At 54.2% G+C, this 17,670-nt stretch overlaps 5 protein-coding genes across 6 annotated transcripts; 4 read left to right on the plus strand and 1 right to left on the minus strand.

The window, feature by feature from the left end:
- Window positions 1–523: 523 nt before the first annotated feature.
- On the plus strand, window positions 524–2,108 carry J3458_004973 (uncharacterized protein; the record flags this gene model as incomplete). Its single annotated transcript, XM_066118532.1, has 3 exons — window positions 524–811; window positions 889–1,056; window positions 1,119–2,108. The coding sequence occupies 3 exons, from the start codon at window positions 524–526 to the stop codon at window positions 1,719–1,721; spliced, it is 1,059 nt and encodes a 352-aa protein (XP_065976052.1). The 3' UTR covers window positions 1,722–2,108.
- A 1,138-nt stretch (window positions 2,109–3,246) lies between these two features.
- J3458_004974 (uncharacterized protein) lies at window positions 3,247–6,737 on the minus strand. 2 transcript variants are annotated; one of them, XM_066118533.1, is made up of 3 exons: window positions 6,372–6,737; window positions 6,079–6,103; window positions 3,247–5,938 (listed from the first exon to the last, which is right to left on the minus strand). In XM_066118533.1, exons 1-3 carry the CDS (start codon window positions 6,551–6,553, stop codon window positions 3,665–3,667), a joined length of 2,481 nt encoding a protein of 826 aa, XP_065976053.1. In that variant the 5' UTR covers window positions 6,554–6,737; the 3' UTR covers window positions 3,247–3,664. The 2 variants fall into 2 exon arrangements, with proteins under 2 accessions (XP_065976053.1, XP_065976054.1); XM_066118534.1 differs by having other exon boundaries at window positions 6,079–6,713.
- A 1,176-nt stretch (window positions 6,738–7,913) lies between these two features.
- Window positions 7,914–10,565, plus strand: J3458_004975 (uncharacterized protein). The gene is made up of 4 exons (XM_066118535.1): window positions 7,914–8,484; window positions 8,543–8,576; window positions 8,655–8,803; window positions 8,878–10,565. The coding sequence occupies exons 1-4, from the start codon at window positions 8,412–8,414 to the stop codon at window positions 9,972–9,974; spliced, it is 1,353 nt and encodes a 450-aa protein (XP_065976055.1). The 5' UTR covers window positions 7,914–8,411; the 3' UTR covers window positions 9,975–10,565.
- Window positions 10,566–11,674: 1,109 nt separating this feature from the next.
- Window positions 11,675–12,473, plus strand: DHG2_1 (L-rhamnose-1-dehydrogenase). Its single transcript, XM_066118536.1, has one exon. The coding sequence runs from the start codon at window positions 11,741–11,743 to the stop codon at window positions 12,212–12,214; it is 474 nt and encodes a 157-aa protein (XP_065976056.1). The 5' UTR covers window positions 11,675–11,740; the 3' UTR covers window positions 12,215–12,473.
- Window positions 12,474–13,986: 1,513 nt separating this feature from the next.
- J3458_004977 (uncharacterized protein) lies at window positions 13,987–16,899 on the plus strand. Its single transcript, XM_007808930.2, has 2 exons — window positions 13,987–15,519; window positions 15,657–16,899. The coding sequence occupies exons 1-2, from the start codon at window positions 15,026–15,028 to the stop codon at window positions 16,630–16,632; spliced, it is 1,470 nt and encodes a 489-aa protein (XP_007807121.2). The 5' UTR covers window positions 13,987–15,025; the 3' UTR covers window positions 16,633–16,899.
- Window positions 16,900–17,670: the final 771 nt, after the last annotated feature.

Genomic DNA, 17,670 nt, shown 5'->3' on the forward strand with positions numbered 1-17,670 from the left:
CTTAAGGCATCAGTCAAGGCTACATGTAGGCTTCTAAGAGGCATAGTAAAAGACGACTGTTATTCATTAACTAGGCAGCAGCAGCGGCACGATGGCACTCGTTGGGCCTAGGGATTATCAGTCGGGAAGTGGGCTTTGACAGAGCCAGTACTGATGCAAGTCTCGCAGTTTATGGCCTTGTAGCCGGGATCACGTACTCCGCGCCACTGGTTCTTCGAATGGGGACACTCTACAGTCGGGAAATCAATCTTGTTTTGATCATAGGGGTAACCATCCCCAACCTTGAAGAGAGAGCCCATGTTGCACACCTTCCTAACTCTGCCAGGATGATCCATTGAGGTTGATATTATCCATCAACAGTTGTTGATGCGGACGTAGACAATAAATAGTGAGGTATAAAGGACTTGGGACTTCTCGTCATGATGGTTTGCAGGATCAAGCCCGCCCATCTTCGTCTCGCCCAGCCTAGTCCAGTGTTTTTGTCCAGCCCGACCTGCCGAGCAGCTCAGTATATTACCTCACAATGCATCCTACACTGTCTCTCCTCCTTTCCATTCTGCCCCTGACGTTGGCGAGCCCAACTCGCAAGCGGTCCGAGCCGGCGCCGCTGATTATTCCTCGCGGCGAGGCCTTCACCCTGGTCCCCGACGAGTACATTGTCAAGCTCAAGCAGGACAGTGCCAAGGCTGCGCTGGACGATGCCATCAAGATCATCCCCGGGGACGCTGACCAGGTGTTTGACTCCATCTTCAAGGGCTTCACTGGCAAGCTGGACTCTCCTACGCTCGATGCGATGCGTGCTCACCCCGATGTAAGATGGCCGAGGACCTGGAGCTGAACCAAGACCAGGGGCTAACTTGTATATAACAGGTTGACTAAGTCGAGCAGAACGCCTATTTTGAAGCGTACGGCGGGGCTACTCAGCAACAGGCCCCTTGGAATCTTGCTCGACTCTCTCACAGACGCCCCGTCGCAAGCGACTACATCTTTGACGAGAGCGCCGGCGAGGGCACATGCGCCTACGTCGTCGACAGCGGCCTCTGCGCCGCACATCCCGTAAGCACCGCCGTCATGATGCTGCGAGAGGGGACCAATCTAAAAACGCTGGCTGGTGGGAGTTTGAGGGCCGCGCCCAGTTCCTCGGGACCTTCATCGGCGACCACAACGACAACTGCCTCCACGGCACGCACGTCGCGGGCACCATCGGCGGGCGGCAGGTCGGCGTGGCCAAGAAGACGGCCATCTACGGCATCAAGGTGCTCGACCTCAACAGGGAGGAGACGTGCGGCGCCGACACGTCCGTCATCGTCGCGGGCATGGAGCACGTCGCCCGGGACGCCGCGCAGCGCCACTGCCCCAACGCTTCGTCGTCAACCTCAGCCTGGGGGGCGGCTGGTCGCAGTCCGTCAACGAGGCCGCCGCGGCGCTGGTCCGCCGGGGCTTCTTCGTGGCCGCCGCCGCCGGCAACGGCGACCAGAACCACAACCCCGTGGACGCGGCCTCCGTCTCCCCGGCCCGCCCGCGACTCCAACTACGGCGGCGTCGTCGACATCCAGGCCCCCGGCGTCGACGTCGTGTCCGCCCGCGCCGGCGGCGGCTACATCTCCATGTCGGGCACCTCCATGGCCACCCCCCATGTTGCCGGCCTGGCCGCCTACTTGCTGGGCCTGCGCAAGACCTCCGCCTCCAACCTGTGCAGCTACCTCCAAGAGAACGCTTGACAGCAGTCCATTTCAGGCTTGTACTGGGGCACCAAGAACTTGCTTGCCCAGAACGGCATTGGTGCTTAATGCTTTTCGTTAGGGAGCTTTACATCTCACCGCAAGATGTTTACGTGAAAGTTGCATTTTGAAATAAGGGGGCCCGAGTCATGTAGATGGGCTTTTTTTCTTTCAAACAGTCAATTTTTTGAGAAATTGGGATGGACGGGGATGCGGGCATATCCCCTGCCGTCTTTTTGCCGGATTTGGCTCTCTTCTTTTTTTGTCAACTTTGGTCTTTGATAGACGGGCAGCTTTAGAATCTTCTTTGTAACTTACTTGTTTTGTACATTTGAAAATGAGTCGTACTCATACCTGACTATGCACTTGAAAGTAATAATATTCCGGGCAAAAGCCGGATTCGGTTCTCTATATGAATGACACTCTTTTTGAACCATGTAATCTGTGATGCGTAGCCTGCAAGGAGACTGCACGGGGCCATAAAAAGACTACAATCTATACTGTAGAAGCTACCAAAGGGTCTTGTACCATTTCTTCTTCGATTCACATCTCATCCCAAGTACGTGCTCGGGGCCATAACCGACAAAAATGCAGCCCCGTCGTCTATCCAGGGGTCCACGATGCAGCCTCGTCACAGCAGCCCATCTCCAAAATGATCAAACCCAAGTTGACAGGCATTACAAAGGGGAAAAGGAGACCCTCACCGAGCGTCCATATATACCGAATCAAGAACATTGCCATATCTCATCCGCCGACAAACATGTACATCGGGCGGAAAAACCAAGGTGGCCTTGGCGGCAGCGGTCCAGGCTATTTATTCCAATTTATTGTGCAGGCGGACTTCCTCACGCTTGACTCTGTGGTACCGAGCTGCCACATGCTTTGTGCTGGCGGAGCTGGCGGTTTATTCTCAAAAGCAACTCAGCTTGGGGTCTCTCACGACTATTCAGCGGACAGCAAACCGTCGGTGCAATATTGATGGCTCTTGGGGAAAATACTGCTTCTGACGACGGCCTGATGTGCGAAATCGCCAGAGAATTGGAATTTGTATTTTAACGCATACAACACCCATAAAAAGGGCGCGTTACTTGAATCAGCATGCAGTTGACATAGAATTATGAGATGCTACTCCGTACCCTCCACGATATATGAAATCGTGTCTAAGTGCATCTTTTTACCAAGGGCCCCTTGTAGGCCGCGTAAATGCCTGCACGTAAAAGGCTTAGATGCCAAGAACAATTGAAATCTGCCTATTTTAGATTGGCCCCAAAAAAAACACTATTAATCGTGTTCCAATTCGCCTGCCGAATTTCTGTTAATTTATTAACCCTAACTCTATTATAAGTGTCCAGGGGAGTAAAAAGAAAAGGAACCAAAAAAAAAATACGGGCGCTAACAAGGGAGCACGATACAAAGTAATATCCTCACTGTTTTCCACAGCCGAATTGTACCTCGAAACGGTCCGTCCAACTTACCGTCGATATCGTGGATCAGGCCCTAGACAGTGGGAGGCATGTCCTGACCGAACCAAGTCCCTGGCCATTTCCCGCTGCACTAGAAAATATGCCAAAACGATTTTCCCTGCCTTGATGGACAATTATATCCTGCTCCAAACTCTCGGCTTTGAACCTGCAACACCGAAGTATGATGCATTCAGCCGCCGCAAAACTGCCTGGTCTAAACGTTTCTGAATTGCCATCTCAAGACGGCTGCCCGCCAGTAAGGCTAGGATTAGACGGGGAACGCAGTCATTGACTCATCTTGCAATTAGACGCCATGACAACACCGATAATATTAAGGAGACCATAGTACAGCGTCTCCAAATATTCTCTCCAACTCACTATACAGAAATTTTGCATGCAAGCAACTTGGTATAGTACAAGTATCCAACATGTCAAGACATTCTTTTTCCTTCAGTCACAAGATGATTAATTCCTTGATAGCTATCCCGTCGCCATAAACCTGCCGCCGTCCTGCTTAAATAGCCAATCACTATTTGCGTCCACCATGAAATTCGTAATGTTGAACTCATTTGGCGCCATTTGAGCCTGCCCATTCTGTGCATCCATCGCAGTGTCGGGACCCAGTGCCTGGGCACCAGCAGAATTCTCGCCGCCAAATGGCAGACGGGGGACATTGAAAAAGTCAAACACGTCCAGATACTCCAAGTCATTTGGTGCCGGGGTTTTGGCCGGCGCGACAGTGGGCAATCGGGTGGTTGTGTCAGCATTGTGTTTCGGTTGTCGAGACATCAAAACGTCGAGGTCGAATGCCGTCCGTCGCATGTCTGCTAGGATTTTGACAGAGCTAGGTGTGATACCATCACCCTTCTGCTCACTGTCACGGTGCTCATCCAGCACCCGCTGAAGTAGCCCACAGTATCTCGCTGCCACCGGCCAGTATCGTCCCATTTCTCGCAGGGTGTCAACAAAGAAGCCGATTTGCGGAGCCAGTTTATGCTCAACTGTAGATCCATGAACAAGCAAAAGCCTTGCTGAGACCCATATCGTAAATGCAAATGGCGGCCCCAGCTTGCTGAGAAGGCCGTTCTGGACCACGAACTCTCCCAAAGCCGCAATGTTCTCAACAGCACCGTGACACCTTTGCGAAGCGCTGTACGACGGCGTAAATATGGGCGATCGTGTTGTGGGGTATGCTGCTGACGAGTGAAGTCGAATGACGGCAGTGTGATACGTGCCATGAAGCATCACCAGAATGCAATTCAGGTTCTTTTTTGGTGCTTGAAACAACTTGGACATGTTGCCAAACTCGGGGGGCAACCCAAACCTCCAGGTCGTCAGCAGGTTATCCAACTCCTTGTAGCGCAGTTGCCATTGCTCGACGTCTCCCAGAGCACTGATGTCTACAGGCTGCTTGAGGAACGTGTGTATCTTGGACAAGATGCCCAAAATCTCGATATAGTAGGCAAAGGGCCCGAGATTTTCTGGTTTGCAAATCTCCTGCGCAGATCCCTCCCCGTGGTGTTCTCTAGCCTTGAACCACTTTGTATCTACTCTCTGATTTCGCATCCACAGGTCGTCACGGCAGGGCAGCGTTCGGTCGATTTCCTTGTCCGCCAATGCGAACTCGAAAGCAGTGGCGATAGTGGCATACCTGTCAAGAAGATAAATCATCCAGAAGAGTCGTCGACGTGATTCGTCGTCGATAAAGTCCTTGGGTTCCGGAAGAATCATGGCCCGCAGTGTGTATATCGATGTGTAACTGGGTGAGACTGTGAATGAGTTGCTCTCAACCGCCAATCCGAGCTGTACTACTGAGCGAGTCATGAGCGCCAAAATATTCCAACCTGGCGGGCCATTACTACTGCCGACAAGATCAAGTGCTACAATGACCAGTGCCTGGAGCGATTTGACAGAGGTATTCTCCATGCCATATAGTAGCACACGCTCCTTGCTCACTTTGTGGTAATGCTCCCGCCTCTCATCGGTGAGTCTAGGGTCTGTGGAGTAGCGCATCGTTGTGGCCACAATTGCATGTAGGAGAATTCTATCAGTCTCTTGCAGTGTCGACGGTCCAAACAGTGAGTCGAGAGTGGTTTTTCGGTGGAGGATTGGGCACCAAGTGTTGATGTGCTTGAAGTATAGGTCAACAAGAGCATAGAGAAGGTCGTAGGGGGGCATGTCTTGATCCGGAGGAGTTGATACTGCCGTTTGGCTCAGCGGAGCGGTCGGAGAGCGAATTGTAGGCTGGTTTTGGTAATAGGCCTGTCCTCCAGGCGCAGATGACGGAATTGGCGGCATCTGCGACGCTGCGGACAGGCCTCCCAGCGACCCTTGGTGATGAAATGTGTCGGACATGCCTGGGTGTTGCGGTGCATTGAAGTCAACGGCTTGCGATGTCGGCGTCAAAGTTGACGTCTTTGGGACAAATAAGCTATTCTCTCCTCCTGGTGTAGTGATGGGTTCGGATGCTCTGTACAGGTGAGAAGGAGCATCCCTCGGCGTGCCATGGTCACTTGGTATGCTGGGGTTGCTGTTTTGAATGGCACCGGCAGCATTGAGATGTGGATTTGAGGCCAACACGTGTTGAATAATGTCGGAGTGAGACTGCAAGACGGCTTCAAGCTTGTCCATCCGATCTTGTAGCTCCTTACCAAAGCCAGCCCTTAGACCGGGCCGTCTTCGCTCCTTGTATTCGCATATTGCGCCATTTCGAGCGCACCATCCGCAAGACGGCTGTCCGCGGTCACATTTTACCTGTCAAATAGCAGGGTCAATACATGTACAAGGACGGGATATGACGCAGCTTGCGTGGGGAAAAAATATATATATAGCGTGAAGATTTGTAGCTCTTGTTGATCCTTCCGAGTCAACGAACAGGGTCGGGTGGGTCTTACTTTTCGCTGTTTGCATAGCTCGCACCTTGGTATAACAAGGTCAGTTTTCGATTCCGGGGCCCTCTCGTAGAGAGGCGCAGGCATGTGAGGACATCAAAGCAAACAAGATAACGACAGCAAAAGATTGTAGCGCAAGGTACAATACAGACGTGTAAAGCAAGCGGCAAATCAGATGTGGAATGATAAACCGACTCAACGGGGGCGAAGGCCAGACCCGAAATCGAGAGAACAACAACGACATGCCATGAAAAAAAGGCCAAGATGGCAAAAGAAAGACCAAGATTGTGACATACGACACTGAGGTCGGGCGCTTGCGCTTCCCATTTTGGGTAGAGCCATCGTTGTATTGCTCATCATCACTATGAGAGTCGCTGTCGGGCTCGGTTGGTTGATGTGCTATGACTGAGGTGGGACCAGAAGCTGGAACTGACGATGGTGACGGTCCCTTGGCGCCGACAGCTCCGTGCTGCATCATGCTTCCTCGCCCAGCTGGAAAGGGCCCCTGGTGAATCGATTACGTGAAAATCAATACCGCTCCTAGTGTCTGCTGTCCAGTCCACGGAGTATTGGGCCAAGATAGCTGCACGGGTTGTTGTTAAAGCGAGGCTGTGGGGAGCGAGATGTCAGAGTGAAACATTCGGGACAAAGGTGAGCGACAGGAGGAGATAATTTGCGTTATGCCGGCATTGAGAGAGACTAGCCATTGCATGTGTGGATCATCAGCTGCGGACGGGGCCAAGCTGGGTAAAGTGGCGGGCGAACCAGAGCAGAGTCACGGGATTTTAATGGCGGCGTTTGAGTCCTCGAGTACGGAGTAGGATGGCAGACGCCAATAGTCGACATGTTTAGTCGGGCGAGGTGGAGGGGAAGCCAGCCACAAACAAGCAACGTCTCGATAGGGTTTGATAGTGCCATGTTGTGCAATCAAATTGATGGTGTATCTGGTGGGGGAGACAGCGGAAGACGGGGCGCAGGAGCTTCTCCGAATCAGAAGCTCGGCAGAGCCTCGGCTGCTAATAACCGGCAAGTGCCAGCAGGTGGAAGAAGCTACCCCCCTGAGTCGCGGCAAGACGCGGCAACCCTAGACATGGTCACGGCAACATTTCGTTTGATGCACATGCCGATTCTTCTGACAGGTTGAGACAAAATTTCATGACCGCTAGATCCGCTATTTTAACGGCGACCCCGATACCCCTCAAAGGACGTTTGCGGGTCCGTTCAGCTTTGCGAACTGGAAAAACAATATCGACAACGGAACCTGCCTCCATGACAGATGGCTTGGATGTTGAACTGTCCAGCATGACTAGAACACTTCCAACGCTTTGAGAATGGTATCAACACGTTCTTCTGGTCAGGGCAGAGCTGTCTAGCCGAGCATCTACCGCGCCCGAGCGTACATGTAGCCCCGTAGCAGCGGTCGTGAAGCCCTCCCTGGACATGAACTTGGCCATACTTCCCTCGTCAATAGTCATCATATATCGTGACGATTCTCTATGCCGTGACAATAGAGCTGTTGCCTCAAGAGGCTCGGCTTCTGGGAATAAACTGGCTGTAGCAAATGCGGAGATGGAAAAGAAATGAACTATCAAATATGTAACTTTTTTTTTTAAAAAAAATTAATCAAGTTTTGTTAAAAAAAAAAAAAAAAAAGGCCAATCGGGGCTCCGAGGCGTCAACTGGTCTTTGTAGGTACTTGGTCAGTGGTGGGAGAAGAGACGAAATGCCCGTACCTTGCAGCAATCGGTGTCTGATCTGGCTGGTCCCCGACCCAATGGGATGAACTGTCCTCCCGTCGCACCCCAGCTTCCCCAGCTTGTGTCCTTCAACGACTTCAGATATTATTCATTCCAGGTCTCCTGAATCGGCCCAGGGCACTTTGGGTGTCGCGTGTCTGCAGCCATGACGCAGATGTTGAAGGAATGTGCCCCGAATCTCGTCGTTCGCGCCATCGGGGCATTTATGGCCGAAGGGGAACAAACACCCACATCACATCGTCGTCACTGGATCACTTTTGCGACCTTTTGTCTAGCAGCCACTCCCCCCACATGCATTACCTGATCCTGCGACCTGTGCAAGCTGCACGATAATCACACGGGCATCGATTCGATTAGTCTTCAGTTCGTCGAGCTGAAGCCGATCCCGTTGCCGACCCCATTTGCCGGGGTTTGCAAAAACTACGACTCATGGATACTACAGTGGCAACTTGAACCTGTCGTGGCCCGCCGACGTATATCACAAGACTGTATCCTTTTTTTTTTGTTTTAATTCAAAGAGGTTGAGCCGACTCCAACATTCACTCCTCTCCAATACATGTTCGAGAATCGAACGCAGCCATGGCGTCGGCTGTTCGGAAGTTTCCTACCATCAAAGCCGTTCGATCATATGTGATTGGCGGCGTTGGCTCAGGTACGACATGACGACTGGAAATCGAGACAGACCCCAAGCGCTAACATCAAACGGGCAGGCGGCGATTATCACAATGTCAAAGACGGCCACTGGTGAGTCTGCGCCAATATTTGTGCTCAGCGTGAACCATGGCAACAACTGACCACATGTGCAAATTGGTTCCCCCCCAGGCTGATTGATAGCGACATTTCCACCCCCTGCTCAATATGGGAGCAGTATCGAAAGTCTCGGACAAGCTGGGGAATCAATGTTCTCGGGTCATTCCTGGTCGAGATCGAAGCATCTGATGGAACTGTTGGATTTGCAACTGGCTTTGGAGGCAAGTTCCTTAACCGCGATGATGTTGCCACGGAGACGTATAAGGAGAAATATCACCAGTGCTGACAGCTCTAGGCCCTCCTGGATGCTGGCTCATCCACCAACACTTTGAACGCTTCTTGATCGGTACCGACCCTCGCGACACCAACCTGCTATTTGAGCAAATGTACCGAGCGTCCATGTTCTACGGCCGCAAGGGCCTCCCAGTGGCCGTCATCTCCGTCATTGACCTCGCCATCTGGGACCTGCTGGGCAAGCTGAGGAACGAGCCGGTGTACAGACTCATAGGCGGCGCCACAAAGGAACGCATCGACTTCTACTGCACCGGCCCCCAGCCGACTGCCGCTCGGGACATGGGCTTCTGGGGTGCCAAGGTGCCCCTGCCGCACTGCCCCGAAGAGGGCCACGCCGGGCTTCGCAAGAACGTCGAGTTCCTCCAAAGGCACCGGGAGTCCGTCGGCCCCGACTTCCCCATCATGGTGGACTGCTACATGAGCCTCAACGTGTCGTACACGATCCAGCTCGTCGAGGCGTGCAAGGGCCTCGGCATCAACTGGTGGGAGGAATGCCTGTCGCCAGACGACACGGAGGGCTTCCAGCAGATCAAGCGCGCGCACCCAGCGGTCAAGTTCACCACGGGCGAGCACGAGTACTCCCGCTACGGGTTCCGCAGGCTCATCGAGTCGCGGAACCTGGACATTATCCAACCGGACGTCATGTGGCTCGGCGGCATGACGGAACTGCTCAAGGTGGCCGCCATGGCCGCGGCGTACGACATGCCCGTGGTGCCGCACGCCAGCGGGCCCTACAGCTACCACTTTGTCGTTTCGCAGCCCAACACGCCGTTCCAGGAGTACCTGGCCAATTCTCCGGACGGGAGGAGCGTGCTGCCCGTCTTCGGAGACTTGTTCATCGACGAGCCGATTCCGACAAGGGGGTACCTGACGACGGCCGACTTGGACAAGCCTGGCTTTGGCCTGACCATCAACCCGGCGGCGTGGGCAAAGTTGATCCCGGGGAGAAACTTGCTCACTCCGACACCCGTGGCCATGCCGGCGCCAGAAATGAATGGCGCTGCAAAGGAGAGTGGGCATGTGCAACAGGCAGAGGTGAATGGGGCCAGTGAATATGAGGATGAGCTGGTGGGCGTGATGGACAAGTTGACGACTTGATCTAGCATACCGTGAGGATGATGTACGCATTTTGCATTCCACGTCGATTAGCACGAGCAGTTTTTCACTTGCCCTAAAATTACAGGGTGTCTTGGGTCTACTATAGTCGTATTGGGGTTCTATTAGGTAGGGGAATAATGTCCTCTCACCGTGTCACCAAGCAAAGCCTTCTGCGTGTATGAAGCTGCCAACATGACAGTGTGTGAGGATAATGCGTCGTGGAGTTTAGCTCCTGGGAGTGATTAAGTCGGACACTGACATGTAAAAAGTAGCCTGGCGCTTTTAGCACTCTAGAGGCCGATTGCTGTCGTACCAAGCTGATGACCCGTTGACGGAGTTGATGTGCAGCCGGCCACAGGCCCTCACCAACGCGTTCACAGCTGAATCTGTCAGGGAGAATCATGCAGTAGGGTCAAACAAAGTAAAAAAAAGAAGGAAAGGTGGCCACCATCCACGAGTGCTGATGAATACAATGCCGGTCGTCGGGTCGGTTCCGTAGCCATCAAACCCTGCATACCCGGGACGAGACGAGTGGACCACCAAGATTACCCACCCTCCCGCTCTACAGTGCTACACTCCCCCGAGTTATCGTGAGTTTAACGGTGGCCGTTTACTGTCGCCAGTCTTACCGTCTTGCCCACGGCGAGCCCGCGTGTGGTAAAACGGTATGAAATGGAGCAAGGCCTCGTGACCACAGCACAGGGCATGGGTTCGCAGACGGGCATCGTGGCAGCCCTGCGCGAACGGACAAGCTGCCATCAATTGATCTTCAGGCACCAATTTTTTTTCTTCTTTTTCCCGTTGGTCCTCCGCCCTTGGTGTTTCCCTGCTGCATGCAGCCTATGCTCGCTAGGAAATGTGCCGACCTCTGAGGCTCCAGGACCCAGAGTCGATGAGGGGGAGGCTTGTCGCGGGGAAAAGTAAAAATAGCCAAAAGATTGCCAAGAAATGAGAAGCCGTTGACAGCTGGATGGAATTCAATTCAAGCGTCTTTGGCGGTCTAATGCCCTGACCCACAAGACAGACCTTGCACCATGAATTGATCCAACACTTGCTCTGACGCACACGCTTGGCCTGCTGCATCGCCCGTTTCCATCGCCATCGGCGCCCGTTTATCGCTTACCCCAGCACCCTGGTGCTTGGATCGAGACGGCCTCCATCGAATTGCATCTGGGTGGTAGTGTGACCCTGCGGTTTTTTCAATCCCAACGAGGGCTGGGACGAACTACGAGTTGACCAGTCATTGACTACAAGCGCACCCATCTACATCTGGCCGGCTGCGCTCATTTACCACCAGACGTCTTGTTCAACTTTTGAGTCGGGGTCAGTAAAAAAACAACACGACCCAGCCGGAGCGGGTCTCGTGGTCTTGCGTCATACACTTTCGTCTTCTTCTCCTTCTTCTTCTTGACAAGATGCCGCTGACCGGGCTGCTGGCCGGCAAGACGGCCATCATCACGGGCGGGACGACGGGCATAGGCCGCGCCATCTGCCTCGGGTTCCTGCGCCAGGGCGCCGACGTGGTGGTCAACCACCTGGGGCTGGACAAGGACAGGCACCACCTCGACTCGCTGGTGGCCGAGGCGGAAGCCCTCTCGGCGCGCGATGCCGGCCGGGCCGCCGCGGCCGCCGGCAGGCTGGCCCACGAGGCCGGCGACGTCAGGGACCCCGAGGCGGCGGCCAGGCTCGTGGCGGCGGCCGTCGCGCGCTCCGGACGCCTCGACATCTGCGTCTCCAACGCCGGCGTCTGCACCTTTGCCGACTTCATGACGCTGTCGCCCGACCTGTTGGAGACGACGGTCCGCACCAACCTCGACGGCGCCTTCTACGTGACGCAGGCCGCTGCGCGCCAGATGGCCCTCCACCAGTCCCCCCCCGGGGGCAGCATCATCGGCGTGTCGTCCGTGTCCGCGCTCGTCGGCGGCGGGCAGCAGGCGCACTACACGCCGACCAAGGCCGGCGTCCTCAGCCTGATGCAGAGCACGGCCGTGGCGCTGGGCAGGCACGGCATCAGGTGCAACGCCCTGCTGCCGGGCACGATCCGCACGCAGCTGAACGAGCAGGACCTGGCCGACGACGCCAAGAGGACGTACATTGAGGGGAGGATTCCTCTGGGCCGCACCGGCGTGCCGTCGGATCTGGCCGGCCCGGCTGTGTTTCTGGCCTGTGATGAGTTGAGCGGTTATGTGACCGGTGCGCAGCTGCTGGTTGACGGCGGCCTGTTTGTCAATCTGCAGTAGTTTTTGTCATGTAATGGTAAAACATGTCAGACTGCTGTTCCTGTTTTGTTAGTGATATGTGGCATTGGCGGAGTAGTAAGATGTAATATGTCACTTCTCTCTACAATACGGCCCATATTTTGCAATGTGTCAAGAACCGATGATCGCAACCCCGACTTTGAAACAATACGACCGTGGCCACCCCGGTAAACGTCAGCCATGGGAATCCCCTCTGGTGTGCGAAGGCTCCAAGCAGGTCGCGTGGACCCACAATATCCCGGCTATGATTAGTGACCTCAAGCGACATAATAGTGGCTTAGATCTAGTGATATATGATGTAGCTTTTTGTAACTTGGATGCTTATAGTGACCTGTATTATAGTGGAATTTAAGTGTGGAATAAAGTACCTTTTATTTTACGGCTCTTGATTGGCGTATTATCCCCGTAGATACATGACTGGAGCCTTCGCACACCAGAGGGGATGCAGAAGAGGCAACCCGCGAGCATTGGGGAAACGCCATCTCCACGCGTCTTGGCAATCCTGGAGAATAATAAGCGGCAAGGATACCACATTGCACCAAGTGCTTGAACGGGCCAAGAGCTGAGTAGAGAGGGGGACAGTGCAGGGGTCCATGAAATACCGCAAAGTGAGAAACATGATGAACGCGCTCAAGTGTCGAGCATCTACGGAGTACACACCATCTGAAGGGAATTGTGTCGATCGACCGTCTTTACGCGCATGGCCATGTATGGAAGATGCTGCGTGCGAGTCGACTCAAGCCTGACCCACGATCTGCCAAACCGGCATGTCAAATGCTAAGACTTGGGAAAGGCTGCATCGTGACGGTACGGTGGAGACGTTGGGTTTTCTCGAGACACCCTTTCCCACCGTTTGGCATCATTGTACTCCAGGCACGATAAGCAAGTCCCTCAAGTTTCATGGCCAACAGGTTGCCGGATCCAGAAGCGGGTGGGCGGGGAACACGGAGCAGCTACATGGCGACACGCAGGAACTCCCGCAGCACAAAGGTTCCCTTCCCCTTCCCTCCTTGGCGCAAGCACCACCGTAACCGCCGTCAGGCTGGCTGCCGGTGCCCGACTGTTTCCGGGCGGTGCAACATTTGAAGACACACGGCGGCCGGCGCAGACGCGACCAGGGGCAGAGGCAGAGAGATTGGTGGGTGGGCGTCGATGCAGCCCGCGCCGCACGGAGGCATATCCGGGAGCGAACGAAATAGTCTGACCAGAAGATTTTAGTACTGTACGTTTACTTGAGGGTAGTACCTCATTCGTCCCGACGGTTGCGCAATGCATCATCTTTCTTCTGACCCTTGAACCTGGTCACGGAAAGCAACGCGGTTGGCAGTCAAACGGCAGCGTTGAAAAAAAAAGGTCTGGTGCAATCGAGGGAAGGAGTGGACCCACTGCAGCGGAGTCGATGGCGGCGACTGATAGGCCTTCGGATCGAGGGCGGGGGTGGGCCTGACGTCACTGTGGACCAGTCCGACCGTGAGAGACGGCCGCACTCGAAATCGGTGGCAATGCTTCTTTCCACTCTGAATCCCCAAGATGTGTGCGAATTGTGGTGTTTACCGTATCGCGTACCTTGTACCTAGGTACCGCGCGTACGGCATGCGCTCGAGCAAGTACAGGTTTCACAAGTGCATGACACAGGCTCTCCTTTTGCACCCAACCGGCCAGACACCGCCACCCGTACGTACTTAAGTAGTCTTTCTCTTGCATTCGCCTGTGGAACCGCCATCTATCTACGAAACGTCTCAGCCAGTGAGCAAATCAGCCACTTCATATCAGCGTTTCCAATTCGTTCATGCAGGGTGCAAAGACACTAGACAAGATAGCCTCGCCCGGCTCAGCCTGACGTGAGCGCGCCAACAGCAAAGGTTTATTCCGCAATCTCTCCGTCGCCAAGGGGCCACCAAGATACCAAGTGCATTTCCGCTTGTTGCTTTGTTGGCTACAAGTACTCCAAACGGCGGTGGAGATGCTTTTGATCCATGCATGTACACAAAGGGCTTTGAGAGGTACAACGTCACGGCCCTGCAGCCACCAGTTTCGCCTCGCGTGGCCGTCAACCTCGGACGTACCTCTCATGTCGCTCCGGGTCCAAGGCCACCACCTACGATGCTTTGGTCATGTTACTTTTGAGATACGTTGTTTGTACAAAACAGCCGTTCTTGATGTTGTACTGCGCCTGTCCACGCCCGGAGCCAAGCCATGGTGGCTGCTTCACACCATCTTCGAATCATGCCCTGCCAGGGGCCGAAAACCTTTCACCGCCCCAGCCGCAACACGTTTTGCGGCTTATCGAACTTGATAGCGTCAGTTGGAATGAAGCCAACTTGGAGAAACGATGGGTTCTTTTCTCCTTACTGCTAGCGCAAGGCAAAACTCGGTGGTGGAAGACACTGATGACGTCTAATACGGTGGGTTCTACCAGTTGATGTCGTATCAGCGAGGGTAAAAAGAAAAAAGGGGGCATTATGTATTGTTTTTATGGGGTCTATTCCTGTGTGCCGTCACCATGGATGTCACAACTCTCTAGAGTTTTCATCAAGTGGAACCGCCATGTGGATATTCAGGTCGACGCTTTCCCCTTCGCCACGACCTTTGGCAAGTTTCTGAATGGGCAGCATCTTCTACTCGAGTTCCACTCTCCATAATGACTCGGGCTGAGCAGCCAACGTTGGTGACGAGTGGGCTCCACGCCGAGACACACATGCCAGATGTTACAGAAAACAACTCGAGGGGGGAGGGAGTCTGGACAGCAGAATCCCCAGAGACTATAAAGGCACTCACATCCTCCCACCGTTCATGACGGTAGATCTCATCTCCAAGACCAGCAACTCTCGCACTATTCTTCCGATCTTTCTCCACTCTCTCGTCAAAAAGGCAGGAGAAGAAGGGACGAGCTCGTTGGCATCATATCATTCATTCTCACTTATACGCCTCGACGCCTGTTACAGCATCACCCACATCTACAATACAACAATACCACCCATCATGGCGGCAACACAGCAGCAAGAGGCCAAGTTCTATCAATCTGTTGAACAGGCCAAGCAGGACCTTGATGCGGTTTCTGCGCCATCGACCACACCCAGCTCCCCTGGCCTGTCTGCAGACAGCTCTCGGGCCAGCATCGCCGGCGTTGATACTCCCTCATCGCCACTCTCTCCTGCCACCGTCGCCGATTCCTTCGTCTTTGCCTTTGATATCGATGGCGTTCTTGTCCGCGGCGGCAAGGCCATCCCAGAAGCAATCCAGGCCATGAGAGTGCTCAACGGTGAAAACGAATTCGGCATCCATGTGTAAGTGCAACCTCACAACCCCTGGCAGTTCCACCCCCAGACTTCGGTCCACCCAACCCATCAGGGGGGTTCCATCGTGACTTTGGTCTTAGGTGTTGTGCACCCGGGATGACGACTTGGCTAACATTTGCTTGCAGACCTCACATCTTCCTCACCAACGGCGGCGGCAAAACCGAAGAGGAGCGATGCGGCGACCTCTCCCGCCAGCTGCTGCAGGACATCAAGCCAGGCCAGTTCATTTGCGGACACACGCCCATGAGAGAAATGGCCGAGAAGTACGGCACCGTCCTCGTAATCGGCGGCGAGGGCGAGAAATGCCGCGAGGTCGCCGAGGGCTACGGCTTCAAGGACGTCGTCACCCCCGGCGACATCATCAAGCACGACTCTGCCACCACGCCCTTCCGAAAGCTCACCGCCGAGGAGCACGCCAACTCTCGTGCCCGAGACTTTGACGACGTCACCATCGATGCCGTCTTTGTCTTTGCCGACTCCCGCGACTGGGCCGGGGACATCCAAATCATGCTGGACCTCGCCATGTCCAAGGGAGGACGCCTCTGCACACGCAGCGAAACCTTTGACGAAGGGCCCCCCTTTTACTTCTCCCACAACGACGTCGTCTGGTCCGCCGCCCACGAGCACGTCCGTCTCGGCATGGGCGCCCTCCGCCGCATGTTCGAGGTGACGTTTGACGACCTCACCCACGGCAAGGGCAAGCTCAGAACGCACGCCTTTGGCAAGCCCCAGGTCCCCACGTTTGAGTTCGCCTCGCGCCTCATGAGCCAGTGGCGCCACTCTCAGCACGGCATCTCGGACGCCCCCCAGACCGTCTACTTTGTCGGCGACACGCCCGAGAGCGACATCCGCGGCACCAACGCCGTCAACAAGAAGGCCGAGAACGACTGGTACAGCATCCTCGTCAAGACGGGCGTGTACCAGGACGGCACCGAGCCCGCCTACAAGCCCCGCGTCATTGTCGACAACGTCCTCGACGCCGTCAACCACGGCATCCAGCGCGAGATGCGCAAGAAGCTTGCTTCGTCGCTGAAGCAGGGCCTCGAGCAGGCTGCCCAGACGGCCGTTGCTGACGCCGAGATTGAGCCCCTCGCCGTATAGAGGCGATTGAATGAATTTCATATAATTGGAGTTGTGGGATTTCTTTGAATCTTTGGCATTGGGGAGCATTGATATTTTTCACGACGTTTTTCTTTGTTCAACATTTCCTACCTTGGCACTGGCTGCGAAAGATGGGGAAATAGGCCGTCCGATAGAGATGTATTTGCTCTGGTCTTGCGCTTCGTGTCATTAACTGATGCACCACCACCACCCTTATACCCTGATGAGCATCACATCTAGATAGATTCAGAAATAGATTAGACCAAGACCTTGTATGGACCTTGTGACTGTCACGTAATTGGAGACGCTTCGGACCACATGTTGGTGATGTTGCGGCTGATGTGCATTGGTGAGATACCTGGGTCTGCATCCCGAGCACACCTTGGGACAAACTACGTCGTTGTGCAGTATATCCCTGCGGATGCAGTCAGCTCAGGTTCAGGGGTGCATAGCCCTGCATACTGCGAGATTGCGGGCGGCACTTGGGATGGCAAATCGCTCGAGCATTGAGCGAGGCATTTGTCTGATCCCTTTGAATGTGCCAAGGTGCCAGCGAAGTCCTTTACGGGGATAAAATCCAATGAGAATTAAGTGTTAGGTATGTAAGTACATGTAAACCCACGTATTTATTATAATAGTAAAGGTACTCTTCATCGTCCCTGTACTTTACTTGGTGGTACTCTACTAGGCCTAGTACAAGGAGAAATACTTAATAAGGGTATTCCGGAGAAGATACAGAGGCGACACCTCAACACATTCAAAGGGATACGGTGGTTGCCATCGGGCCACCTTGTCAACGGTTGCTTTGTCAGTGAATCGGCTAGACGGCTTATATCCCACTTTGGCGATTTGGGACCGAGGGATTGGCTAGAGTGGGCCATGCCATAATTTCAGACCCTCCATGTCAGTTCGGCCACGTGTGATGAAGCAGGGAGAGCTAGAACAGGAGATGATAGAGAGAGCGTGTAGGATCAGAGAAGGATGTGAATTTTGAATGAAATCTTTTCCAAGGACAGGTTATTATTTCTCTCTTTACTA

The sequence above is a fragment of the Metarhizium acridum genome, assembly GCF_019434415.1.
Source record: "Metarhizium acridum strain ARSEF 324 chromosome Unknown scaffold_31, whole genome shotgun sequence".
Classification (NCBI taxonomy): Eukaryota; Fungi; Ascomycota; class Sordariomycetes; order Hypocreales; family Clavicipitaceae; genus Metarhizium; species Metarhizium acridum.